At 41.5% G+C, this 13,936-nt stretch overlaps 1 protein-coding gene across 18 annotated transcripts in view; it reads right to left on the reverse strand.

Annotated features, from left to right (window-relative positions):
- Positions 1 to 300: 300 nt before the first annotated feature.
- Positions 301 to 13,936, reverse strand: part of FCHO1 (FCH and mu domain containing endocytic adaptor 1) — a 253,496-nt gene continuing 239,860 nt past the window's right edge. For all 18 annotated transcript variants that reach the window (XM_073593488.1, XM_073593480.1, XM_073593471.1 and 15 more), the window contains 2 exons: positions 5,947 to 6,111; positions 301 to 1,040 (listed from right to left, as the gene is read on the reverse strand). In XM_073593488.1, coding sequence (XP_073449589.1) covers positions 1,021 to 1,040; positions 5,947 to 6,111 — 185 coding nt within the window. In that variant the 3' untranslated portion in view covers positions 301 to 1,020. The remainder of the gene's footprint in view (positions 1,041 to 5,946; positions 6,112 to 13,936) is intronic.

Here is a 13,936-nt window from a genome sequence, read left to right on the forward strand (position 1 = left end):
AATAGGGGTTATTGTGGGCTATCCCACAATTTTTGTTTGCCATGGTCCAATCCCCACGTAGGCAGCAGTATATCCCACCTATCTCTGAATTCCTGTGCCCCTCAATGGACTAGAGAGAAACAGTTTAAAAGCTCCATTTTTGAGCAGTGACTGCAACTAGCTGCTATATTTAAAAGTGGTGTGGGGAGCAGCAGCAGGGAGACTGACATGGTATGCTACATACGAACTATGTAATTTGATAAACGTTTTCTTTCTGTAAATAGCACACCTAAATTTAAAAAAATAAAAGCGCACACAAACTTGACTGCATCAAACTTTATTTTATGTACACACAATATATATAGATATATTTAGAATATATATATGATAATTTTGCACTTTAGGTCTAATATAGAGCCTCTTTGACAAACAAAACAGAACCAAAATTGTCAACAGGAAAAACATTGCAAAACTATGTACAGTGTGCATGTATACTAAACTGGTTATATACAAACACCTTCTATACACTCCACTTGCATTCTTACATACACCAAAAGCAGGCTCTAAAGTGCGAGAGTTCTCAATTTGTATTTTATAACTGACTAAAACACGGCATATTCCTGAATGTAAACTGACACTTTTTCTCCTCTTCAGCTCAAACAATCTCAAAACTTGGTCCAACTACAAAACTAGACAGATATAATAAACTTTAAAAAACAGACATGTCCTGAAGTCTCCAGTCATTTTACAATTGTATGGGCACTACATAGAATACCAGTGCTGTATTTTAGTCAGAAAAAATGCTGACTAGCAATCTTCTTAAAATGTTTAAAGTGCTTGTAATCCAGATCAGCTTCACAGAGAAAAAGGAAATCTCCTGCATCACTCCTCTACATCATCATTGAGCATGGGAGGCATTTCAGAATGAAGGTGAACATCCAGCCTCTGAGTCCAAGGTTCAGACTGTTTCCAGACGTGGCCCTGGTGCCAGGGAGCAGAGGTTAATATGATAGGAGTGGTGCATGGAATGGTCACCTGTTCTCAGCAAACGAGGTATTTACCTAGGATAAGAAAACACATTTTATGAAAATATTGGTGGGTGCACCAATGCTCCTAAGTACAGTGCTTAGGTTCCTGTAGGAAGAATAGAGAGTCTGCCACCAACTTGAAAAACTGAAGGTTACAGTAAAAAAAAAAAATTAAAATCAAGTATTTTAAATGCTTACATGCAGTGTTATTCCTTTATCACCACTAACAAACACTGAATCACTTAAGTATAAATAATAGGGGGGGGGGGGGGGTTGGGAGTCACTAGTGAAATATATTGCAAAAAAAGAAAAAATACGGGATGGATCTAACTGGTCTAACTGGGGGAAAGGATGAGTAAGAGTTCTCAATTTATTCAGTTTTGAACTGTCAGCTGCTCAGATCTCTCTTTTACTCACGGATCTGTCCTTCTGTCCCCCCTTGAGGGGTAGTGTTTTTGAAATTGTTAAGGGTATCTGCCTGTTTGCTAGGAAAATGGTACTACAGGCATTACATGATAAGAGATTAAATGCTGTTCTGCTGTGCTCGCTTGGAGATTGGTCAAGTCTGAGCAGATGTGAATATTGAACGCTTAGAGATCTCATTGTTTTATGGAAGGAAGGAAATGTGGACAAGGAGGATGACACTGATGAGTTTTCTTGGATAATGCTATATTTAGCTCTGGAAGTGAGTGGGGGGGTTACTGAACTGCAAGATCAACCGATGGATACTGTTGCCTTGAGTGATGTTAACCTCGATAAAAGATGTAAATATTTTCACCCTTTGCTGATCTGCTTGTGTCATATTCTGTCAAGGCGGTTATTAAAGAACTGCAACATCTAAAGTAGAATCACGTTTCTCATGACAATTTGACACGTGCGGAAAGAAACACTCTTCAGGAGTTGCGTTTCAACCATAATTTCATTAAGGCGGCAGACAAAGGGGGGAATACAAAAGTAGATATACCACCATGTATAAGCAAATTTTAAGTAATACTGATTTTTACACCCCAATACCATCGATTAACAGAGGGGGAGAAATCCCAGTTGTTTGGAACCATTGATGAAGCCTACCAAGAGATTATTATTAGGAAAACTTTGGAATTTTTGAAATCTGAGCATTCAAGGGTGCCGATCTTCTATGCCCTCCCTAAGATTCACAAATCAGTGAGTTATCCACAGGGCGCCCCATCATTTCAGGGGTAGGATTACTCACGGAGTCAATTAGTGAGTATAATGACAGGGTCCTGCAGCCATTCGTGGTTAATCAATTCTCCTATGTAAAGGACATCTTGCATTTACTGACATTACTGCATGATCTTACTTTACCGGAAATCTCCATTCTATTGACTTTGGACATTGAGGCGTTATATGCTTTGATTCCACATACAAAAGGTTTGTAGGTCATTGAAAGAACACTTCAGGGCAGGGCGACTGGGAAACACAATCACAACCGGTTCATAGTTAAGACACTTAAGAGTTTATAGTAACACATAACAAATTTCAATTTGATGGCAGATTTTATTGCCAAGTCCAAAGCACAGCCATGGACACCAAGTGTGCCCTGGTGTATGCCAAATATTTACCACAGGGACCGGGAGTCCTGGCACTTTGGTGGGAAGACATTGTCAATGTACCTGTCTAGGGTTCTTTCCTGGTACTGGTACATCGACAACATCCTCATTTTTGCGGGGAGAAGGATTGAGGGATGGATGGAAGGATGCTGAACATGTTATACCCTAAATACGGGTGTAACCTGTTCTATGTTCAGAAGGTAAACAGCCTTTAAAGCAAATAAAGACCAGTCGACACTAGTTTTTCCCTGTAAGGAGTGACTCGTCATCACACTGCCATTGTAGCTTTATTCACAGGCACATCTGACATCACATAAACACTGTAGCTAGTAGATGCGAACACCAAAGATAGGTGGTTTATGGGTCATTATTAGGTCTGCGTCTCGTTGCTGTTACCAGAACTATATCGGCCTTTTTTTTAAATTTGTTTAGCAGAAAATAAAAATCCTAGAGGTGATCAAATACCACCAAAAGAAAGCTCTATTTGTGGGAACAAAATGATAAATATTTATTTTGGGTACAGTGTAGCATGACCACGCAATTGTCATTCAAAGTGCGACAGCGCTGAAAATTGGTCTGGGCAGGAAGGTGTATAAGTGCCCGGTATTGAAGTAGTTAAAAAAAAAAAACTTTCTGTCTTTACAACCACTAACTTAACTGCCATGGATGTAAGAGTTAGGCTACTTTCACACTGGGGCGGGGGGGCGTTAGCGGTAAAGCGCCACTAATTTTAGCGGTGCTTTACCACTGTAATAGCAGCGCTCTTCGGCCGATAGCGGGGCGCATTTAACCCCCGCTAGCAGCCGACAAAGGGTTAATAGCGCCCGAAAAGCGCCACTGCCGAAGGGCTTTGCAGGCACTTCGGCAGCGGCGCCGATTGATTACAATAGCAGGGGCGGTGGAGGAACGGTGTGGTCACCGCCCGAAAGATGCTGCTTGCAGGATTTTTTCTAACTTCCTGCAAGCGCACCGCTCCAGTGTGAAAGCGCTCGGGCTCTCACACTGGGGCTACAGGGGAGGCGTTTTTCAGGCGCTTTACAGATGCTATTTTTAGCCCTTTAGCGCCTGAAAAACGCCTGAGTGTGAAAGCAGCCTTAGATCTGAAGAGATCTGCTTTCAGTAGGCCAACTCAATAACCCTATACAACCACTGCATTTTCAAAAGCTGTGAAACTCCTGGTCCCTTCAGCAATCAAACTTATACCCGAATGGTGCCTGATACTTTGCCCCTGGGTCTATTCAATTTTCACCGTTTCACAAAAGGCACAATTTAAAATCTACAAATATTTGTCATTTACTAATTTAACCCAGGTTTAACGTTTAAATTTAGTAAAACATTTTTACATTGTGCTGGGTTTGTGTACGCTAATAATTATTTTAGTGTATTCTTTATTAAAAATATGGCTTTGATAAACAACCTTGTGAGTATCATGAGATGAACAAAATCAGTAGAATCATCTTTAATTCTACAGGTTCTGTTATTAACTTACAAAGCTGTTAAAGGGGTTGTAAAGGATGAATGCTTTTTACTTTAATGCACTCTGCATTAAAGGTAAAAAAAAAAAAAAAAAAAAAAAAAAAAACCTACCGTCAGCTCACCCGCCTTCCCCCCCAGCTCTCATACTGTTCCAGAGAGCAGTGGTACTTCTCTTCTTACCCTCCGCACTGGACTCCGTGAGAGCTGCGGAAACCATTGGCTCCTGCTGCTGTCAATCAAATCTAGTGACAAGAGAGAGGGGTCAAGCCGCACTATGTGTATCAATGGACACAGAGTATGGCTCAGGATTCAGCACAGGTGTGTGCCACCATAGGAAGCAGCTTTCTATGGTGGCACATAGAGAAGAGGAGGAGCCCAGAGTTCTGGCAGTGGACCCCTGAAGGGGGGGATCAGGGCTGCTTTGTGCAACACCATTGCACAGAGCATGTATGACATTTTTGTTATTTTAAGAAAATAATTTTTTTTTTTTTTTGTAAAAACAGTAAAAAGCTGAAAAAAATGGAAAAATAAGAAAAATGTTCTGGCCTGCTAATTTGAAAAATAGGAGTCAGCGACTGGTAGGTAGAGGGTTAAAGTATTGAGGCCAAAGACAGACCGTTAATTGCCTTTGACAATTTCTGAAGGTAAAAAATGGAAGCCTCCACAAATTTCTGTCTATAAACTTCCCCGTTTGGATCTACCCATCATTTTGACATATGGTTTTCATTAAAAGGTAACTTTTTGTATTCATTTTCTCCATCACAAGCAATGCGGTGCGAATCACATGCGATGTCTGATCGCACAAATGTGAACCCAGCCTCTTCAGAAAAAACTGTCGCAGGCCAATAGCGATTAAAAGGTTACATCCCACCCTGGGATCATTATAAATGACTATCATTATTGGTTAGAGGGGCAAGATCAGGGTAATAAAAATTTTGATTTATCACGGAATGGGGCTTTAATGATACCTTACACTAATCAATGACTTATAATTCCACACGCTTTTGTTTACAGCTTGTTTTTCATGCTAAGGCTTGATAAAAACAAAGATCATAAATCAGAATGGGAGTGGTGTTTTTAAAGTGGGGACCAAAAATGTAATATATGGCAGCTTACCAGTCTCCTTAGATGTTGCAGCTGCATTTGCTTCCTTTTTTTTCAGATTAAGAGAAAATTCTACAAGTTAAGAAAATTTCTCCTGATGCTGCCAGAAATCCAGAGGCATTCACACTTCCTCTGCACAAAATTAACATTTCAAAAAACTTGATAAGCCTCCCAATCAATCTTCTGTGAACTGCCTCTCCCTAGGTAATGGAGATGAGGAGATATCTATGAGCCAAATCAATAGAGGAACCTAGTGTGACAATGCTGCTTCTCCACAGGTATGGTATGGTGAGTGAGTGTTGTCTCCCTAGGACAGGAAGTGTGCTACTGGGTGGATCATTATCTGAAAATAAAGGAAAAAGCCTAGGGCTTCATTCACACATAGGCGTTTTGAATCGCAGGCGTAACCGTTGTGATTCTGCCCTCAATTTCAAAACGCGCTGTTAAAATGTCAAAACGCACATCTGTGTGTTCAGGTGGCATTCATTTCTATGCCACTAAAAAACCCAGTGCGATTCTGCCGCGATTGTCGTGCGAAGTTCCGGGAACTTTTTGTGCGAACACACCGGTGTGCGATTTGACATTTTAACAGCACGTTTTAAAAGCATGGGCAGAATTGCGATTATTCTGCAAGCAATTCAAAACACCTGCGTGTGAACGGAGCCCAGGAGAAAAATAAATGATTACAGCCACCACATCCATGGACTGGTACGCTGCAATATATAACTTTTTTTTAAGGTTTAAATACACTTTAATATAAATTGAATAATGTATTGTAGTATTGTTACCTGCTGCAAACCTCTTCTTGACCAGTGACATCCTATAACCAGAGCCCACCAGCTCTATGTCCACCCCAGATAAAGTACGGCCTTCACATGTAAACTGGGCTGCAGCTGGGGAGGGAGTACTACAACCACGAAGTGGCTGCCAGCGGGCATATAGCCTTCCACCACCTGTAGCAAGTAAAAAATTATAGGAATAATCAAACCCTATAAACAACCAACAAAATAAGCATATAAAATATGATCAGATGTAACATATCTCTTGACACAATCACATTAACCCTTTTGTGATCCCAATACATCAAATGTAAAATGCCTCTTGCTGTGAGAATGTTAACTAACCTTGCAGTAGAGAGCTAGGCATGTACAAATGTGTATTCCTAGTTTTCAAACCCTGTGTCAGACAAATGAATTACATAGTTGTTAAGTGACGATACTAAACTTGGTCTTGGCATCTAAGGGTCAAAAACTTCTCGTCACAAAAGGGTTAGGATCATAAGCAGTCCAAAGGCAATATTCCCCACGCACACGTTTCTGAAAATAGCTGTTCAGTAATGCTGGGTGCTGTAATGACAACAGGCTGAAAAACCGTAGACAATCAGAGTGAAGAAATGTCATCAGCACACCAAGGATTCTTCAAAAGGGTCCAAAGCTTTATTTTCGTGGTCACGTAGTAAACATACGGCAATGATTCGGAGCCATGCAGGGCCCCTTCGTCAGGCGTCATAAGCAGAACACATAACACAGAGCAAATGCCAAGACAAATGTGCAGTTAAAAAGATAACCCTTCCATGACTTAGAAGCAAAATATATTTTACTACAACTGGGATATCATTTAAAAGGATTAGGGTAAATGCACACAGACATTTGCAGGTGTAAGGGAGCTCTATTGTAAACTTCCCGCATTTTCCTGACCTATTTCCCAAACACAAAACTTCCATTTGTGTTAGTCAGAAGTCGGAAAGAAAACAGATTTGCCTCATTTTCAGTTAGACCTAGATGGTGCTGCACTTGGCATATGTATTTGCAAGCCCTTGGCAGTTCTTATTTGTGTGTTACAGCTCTCCCAGCTTCCCCTGTCTCTTTACTGCAATTCACAACCACTAAGAATGAGATGTGTAACCAAATGTTCCCCATTTAAAAATCCAGCAGGAGTACTTGGCTGTGCTTTTCTGGGTACACTTGTAGCTGTTTACATCTCAATGGTACAGTGCCACTTAGACCTTAATATAGAAAAACAGTAATGAGGCTATTAATAAAGTACTATCATCATGTGCTTCACTTCTCTAAAGGAGAAGTAGGGCCAATGCTTAAATGATGACGAAACATGTTGGCCGGTAACTTCTGGTGGCGGTACATTCGGTTCCAGTGGTTAACTCCGGCAACCATCTTGGATGAGGTGAAATAGTTTTAAGGCTATTAAGATGTTTTACATGCTGTGAGTGCAATTCTTTTTTACTATTTTTTAAAAAATAAACTAACTTTCCCTATCTATTCTAGAGCCCTTTCTTTTTTCCTAATGAGTGGCACTTGCGGAAAGTATCCTGCAGTTTCACACTGAGAAGGAGGCAGAGGGGAAAACACCTAAGGAACAGAACCTAACCAGGAGTGGATGCTAAAGAGCGCTATATAGACTCACTTGGTAAAACAAGAGGTCAATATGATCCAGTGAGTGCGTGGCATTATCTCTTTCCTCTGTCTGGAGCATACCCCACCTCTACCAGCACCTTTTTTCTTTTGCAAAAAAATGTATATGGAATGTATTAAACACCAAGTACAAACACGTGCACCAATAAGAACTTTGTATTGGTTGGTTTAACAATCATTATTTTGGTTTAGTTTATGTAAATATTGTGTTTTTTTGGCAAGCGCTGTCAGCCATCATCAGTAAAGGATATATGATACATGGCTGGCAGGGTGTTTTATAACCTGTAGACAAACAGCTGCCAATGTAATTTCATGGTTTCATGTTTTTTTTTTTTTTCTTGTGTGTATTATGCTTGCTTGTTTACCTTTAGGCCCCTTTCACATGCGCGGACCGTTCAGATCTGCCTGTCAGTTTTTTCAGGCGGATCTGAACGGTCGCTCCATACATCTCTATGGAGCGACGGATGTCAGTGGTGACATGTCCACTGACATCTAATCAGCAAAATCCAGATGGATGGATGTCCTATTTTCCATCCGTCTGGTGGATTGGATCGGGTAGCGGAGAGCGGTCTCTCTGACAGGTCCGTCCCTGCACTGTGCAGGGACGGACTTGTCATCCGCCGGCTCAGCAGGGATCAACGGAGCGATCCCCGCTGAGCAAGCGGATGGCTAAATACGGATCCGCAGGTCTGAAAGGGGCCTAAGTGCGGGTACATTTGGGGTTATATTTTTGAGCCATTGTTTCTAATTTTTAGAGACTCTTTATTGTCAGACAGGGTACCACCGGATTAGCATAAGGCCAATGGGATACCTACAGTACACCACTCACATTTTTGTAAATATTTTATTATATCTTTTCATGTGACAACACTGAAGAAATTACACTTTGCTACAATGTAATGTAGTGAGTGTACAGCTTGTATAACAGTGTAAATTTGCTGTCCCCTCAAAATAACTCAACACACAGTCATTAATGTCTAAACAGCTGGCAACAAATGTGAGTACACCCCTAAGTGAAAATGTCCAAACTGGGCCCAATTAGCCATTTTCCCTCCCCAGCAGGGGTACACGAGCATGTCCATCGCCGCCCCCCCCCCCCCCCCATCCATGCGTCCAGCCCCTTTCAGGCCACCGGCGCATGGATTTCAATGCGTGGGGGGAGTTTGTTTGTTTTTTGAAGCACCAATTAGTTAGAGGCTCTAATAGGCTTCAATATAGGGTGGGCTTGGGTCGCAGAAAGTGCACTCTGATCACACCCAGGTGTGTTACAACAGTGAATGAGTAGTTGTTGTAACACGGATTCTCCTCCCGGTCAATCAGGAAGCTGGTTTTGACACCGGTCACAGGATGAAAGGACAGACAATCCTATTGGACCGTGACCAACCAGTGCCCTGTATGGGATAGGATTGCTCTAGGATGGATGTTACATCCACTGGCTCTGAGACCACCATGGACAACAGGATCTGATAAGCATCACTGTATACATGCTTCTTGTGGATGCTGGGACATTGACCATGATCTAACTATAGGATTTACAAGGACTTCCTATGCTCTACTGTTGAGGATGTGGAGAATAGTCCCCAGAAGATTGCTTTTGGATTCGTTTTTCTATACAGTTGTACTTTATCCACAATGCGAGGGAAGACTGCAAAGTATGATGATTGATATTTTCTGGGATGGAGAATAAGAGTGAGGTGGATGTCTGTGCCTTATCAGTATGAGTGAGATTGTGTAGTTCGGTATCAGTTTAAAGATTTAGATTTTTTTTCTATAAAAAATATATATAATAAACGTTTTCTAGTTAGTTTAGTAAGTTTAAGTAATTAGATGTAGAGATTTTTTGGCAATTCACTTAAGAGTTTTCGGCGATCTGAATACTTTGAAGTGCAGAGGAGGGATCGGGGGTCTTTTAGACCCCCGATCCCTCCATAAAGAGTACCTGTCACCACCTATTACTGTCACAAGGGATGTTTACATTCCTTGTGACAGCAATATAAGTAAAAAAAAAAAAAAACATTTTTTTTTTAAAAACACAATTTATAAGTCTAAAAATAAATTAAATAAAAAAAAAAATAAATTTTTAAAGCGCCCCCGTCCCCGCGCAGCGAAGAAAACGCATACGGAAGTCGCGCCCGCATATGTAAACGGTGTTCAAATCACACATGTGAGGTATCGCCGCGATCGTCAGAGCGAGAGCAATAATTCTAGCCCTAGACCTCCTCTGTAACTCTAACCTGGTAACCTTAAAAAAAAATGTAAAGCGTCGCCTATGGAAATTCATAGCTACCATAGTTTGTCGCCATTACACGAGTGTGTGCAATTATAAAGCGTGACATGTTTGGTATCTATTTACTCGGCATAACATCATCTTTCACATTATACAAAAAAATTGGGGTAACTTTACTGTTTGGATTTTTTAAAATTCATGGAAGTGTCCCTTTTCCAAAAATTTGCGTTTAAAACACAGCTGCACAAATACCATGTTATATAAAATATTGCAACAATCTCCATTTTATTCTCTAGATTCTCTGCTAAAAAAATATATATAATGTTTGGGGGTTCTAAGTAATTTTCTAGCAAAAAATATGGATTTTAACTTGTAAACACCAAATTTCAAAAATAGGCTTAGTCATGAAAGGGTTAAAGAGGGTAAATCATCACGCAGTGTTGCACAAGATGTTGGTTGTTCACAGTCGGCTGTGTCTAAAACATGGACCAAATACAAAACAACATGGGAAGGTGGTTAAAGGCAAGCATACTGGTAGACCAAGGAAGACATCAAAGCGTCAAGACAGAAATCCAATCATCCACAGTCCACGATTGCCTTTCCTTAGCCCATTGTAACCTTGTTTTTTTGTGTTTAGGTGTTAGACATGGCTTTCTTTTAGCTTTTCTGTATGTAAATCCCATTTCCTTTAGGCGGTTTCTTACAGTTCGGTCACAGATGTTGACTCCAGTTTCCTCCCATTTGTTCCTCATTTGTTTTGTTGTACATTTTCTGTTTTCAAGGCATATTGCTTTAAGTTTTCTGTCTTGACACTTTGATGTCTTCCTTGGTCTACCAGTATGCTTGCCTTTAACCACCTTCCCATGTTGTTTGTATTTGGTCCATGTTTTAGACACAGCCGAATGTGAACAACCAACATCTTGTGCAGCACTGCGTAATGATTTACCCTCTTTAAAGGAGTTTGATAATCCTCTCCTTTTTTCAATTGACATCTCTGGTGTTGGAGCCATGCTTCATGTCAGTCCACTTGTTGCAACAGCTCTCCAAGGTGTGATCACTCCTTTTTACTTACATACTAACAAGCAGATTTAATCTGATGCAGGTGTTAGTGTTTGTAATGAAAATTTACAGGGTGATTCCATAATTTTTTCCTCAGAATTGAGTGATTCCATAATTTATTCCCTGTGCTTGTTCTATAAATCTAACTGTTACTGGCAACCACAATTATTTTTCTTGATTTCTTTTAGTGTTTCTTAAAGCCAGAAAGTTGCCATTTGAAATGCCTTTAGTTTTTGGCCATGTCTGTGATCTGCTTTTTTTCTACAACAATAAACAACTGAAGGAACATCCTCAGGGACTGGTGATTCCATAATTTTTGCCAGGGGTTGTACACATGTTGCAGCAGCAGTTATACGCCCTGTCATGGTTGGTGGGTGTAGCACCTGCCAAGCTACACCCACTCAAGTGAATGAGGCCACTCTGCAAGTGCCCTACAACCTTGTGCAGTACAGCAAACAAACAAGGGGTTAAAGCTGGCAGCGTTGTGTTGCTTTCTCACCACCTGCTTTAACGCCGCAGAAGCATGCAGTTGCAGGGCACTTGCAGAGTGACCCTATGTACTTGAATGGGTCGTGAGTGGCAGGCGGCATCACCCACCAAAAACAGGAGGCTTAAGTCTCCTACGGCATGTGTACACTTTTGGCTGCTGCCTCAGAAGCTAAAAGAGGGAGGGATTGGGGGTCAGTAAAATCGTGACTCAACCACAGGGTTTTACCACTCCCCACCTTTACGTGTGAAGCAGCGCTAAGGGTGACACTGCCGAATACAACTAAGGGCTCATTCACAAGTGCAGCAGGCATTGCTGCTGCTCCTCTGAAAAGTGATCCGAGTGCGTTCGACAGGTGGTGAGGAGGTGATATGTTGCCTCCTCACCACCTGATTTAAACCCATGATTATCGTGCAATGCACGCTATTGCGACGCGGTAGTGTGGCATTTAGAGGTTTAAATCAGGTGTGAGGAGGCGACACTGTGCCTGATAATCATGATCTTTGACTTCTCTTATGTTGTTCAGGTAGAGCTCAACCTCTTTCAGGTTGCTTACCCCTGGTTTAAGGTTATAGGTCGTGTTCAGTGTTGGGACCCTAACTTTTTAATATAATTAAAAATGATATAGAGTCTGGAATTAAAAGTACCATTTCAGTGTTTGCAGATGCAAGCTATGCAGTGGAATAACATTCTTACAGGATGTCTCCAACTTACAAACCAACCTCAATGAATTATTAAAAGAATAAGTTTACCTTCTTAAGAAAAAAAAAAAAAAATAGTAATAATAATAATAATAATAATAATAATAATAATAATAATGGTAAATGCACATCTTTTTGCACGTTAAAAAAACAAAAACAAAAACGTGCATTTATTTTTTTTTTTTTTTACATGGAGCCTGCAAACTGTTGTACTCGCGATCAGAAGATCGCGGTGGCCATGCAGGATTTCTTCAGATTTGTCAGTGTACCTGTTTGCTCAGACAAGAAGAGACAATTAACTACCAGAGCGTTCAACAGTGCCATGGTAGTTCATTAAGAACTATAAGCCGACGGCCACAAAGGCTGTTGGTACGTGTAGTTTTCCATTCACAAAACCCTGTGAATGAATGACGCGGCCAGGCGGCCACAGCCCTGCACGGCCATGTTATTTTCAAACAATGACAGTGGGCGCCTGGAGAAGATGCCCGTTTGCTGTCACTGGGAGGAGGGGGAAGAGGGGGAGAGGCTGCAGCTGCAGTAACATGTAACATAAGTTCACCTTGTAACATGTTTCAGAAGGTGAACTTATCCTTTAATTGAGGTTTAATGTTGATAAATGTAAAGTTTTGCATTTGGGGGCTAAAAATAAGAATGCATCATACATTTTAGGAGGAGAACCGCTGGGGGAGTCAATGGTTAAGAAAGATCTGGGTGTTCTGGTATAGTATAAAAACTTTAAAGCAGAGTTCCGCTTAAAAAAAAAAAAAAATTAAAAGTCAGCAGCTACAAATACTGCAGCTGCTGACTTTTAATAATCGGACACTTACCTGTCCCAGGGTCCAGCGATGCAGGGGAACGAAGCCCCGCTCGTCTACCCCTCCTCTCTGCAGCACCGGCATTGTCACTGTGGGCGCCTGGATGTGGTTCCATAGCCGGGAGCGAGGCACGCCGTGACTGGCCGGGGGAATCATCTAGGACCTGTGACGTGTCCCAGATGATTGCCGAGAGGGAGGGGGGAGAGGTGATCTGCCTTCCGGTGCCATGGTGCGCTGGGAGGAAGTGGGAGCTGGAACCCTCCCCCTCAAAAAAATGACATGCCAAATGTGGCATGTCAGGGGGTCACTCTCCCTTAAAGCGGAAGTTCCATTTTTGGGTGGAACTCCGCTTCAAGCGTTTGTACTTTTTTTTTTCCCCTTTTAAAATAAGAAACATACTTACCTGCTCTGTGCGATGGCATTGCACAAAGCATCCCCGATTTTCCCTGCGGGCGCTCCAAGCTCCTCTTCTTCCTATTGTAACACACCAGCAGGCTCAATCCTAAACCGTGCTGCCTGTATCTATAAACGAAGACAGCGAAAGGCTCGCCCCCTCGTCATGGGATTTGACTGACAAATGTTGAAGCAAATGCCTATGAGATGGGCACAGCGCCAATCTGTAGCAGAGAGCTGCTACAGATGGGCACAGCGCTAGATCTAGATTGGTTTCAGGTAAGTATAAGGGGGGTCAGAGGGACAAACACATACTGAAGCATTTTTTACCCTAATGCCGGAAATTTATTAGGGTAAAAATGTTTAGGCTTTACAACCACTTTAGTAATAGCATGCGATGCTAAACTGCAGTTTCTAAAGCTAGCAAAATCCTTTGTATTAAAAGATGTATAAACTACAGGGAGAGAGAGAGAAACATAATTTTGCCCCAGTACAAATTATTAGTAAGACCTCATCTGGAATATGCAGTTCCGTTTTGGGCACCAGTTCACAAAAAGGATATCGGGGAACTGGAGAAAGTCCAGAAAAGGGCAACCAAAGTGATAAGAAGCATGGAGGAGCTCAGCTATGAGAAAAGATTAGAGGAACTGAATGTATTCTCTCCTAA

The sequence above is a fragment of the Aquarana catesbeiana genome, linkage group LG01 (assembly GCF_042186555.1).
Source record: "Aquarana catesbeiana isolate 2022-GZ linkage group LG01, ASM4218655v1, whole genome shotgun sequence".
NCBI lineage: Eukaryota > Metazoa > Chordata > Amphibia > Anura > Ranidae > Aquarana > Aquarana catesbeiana.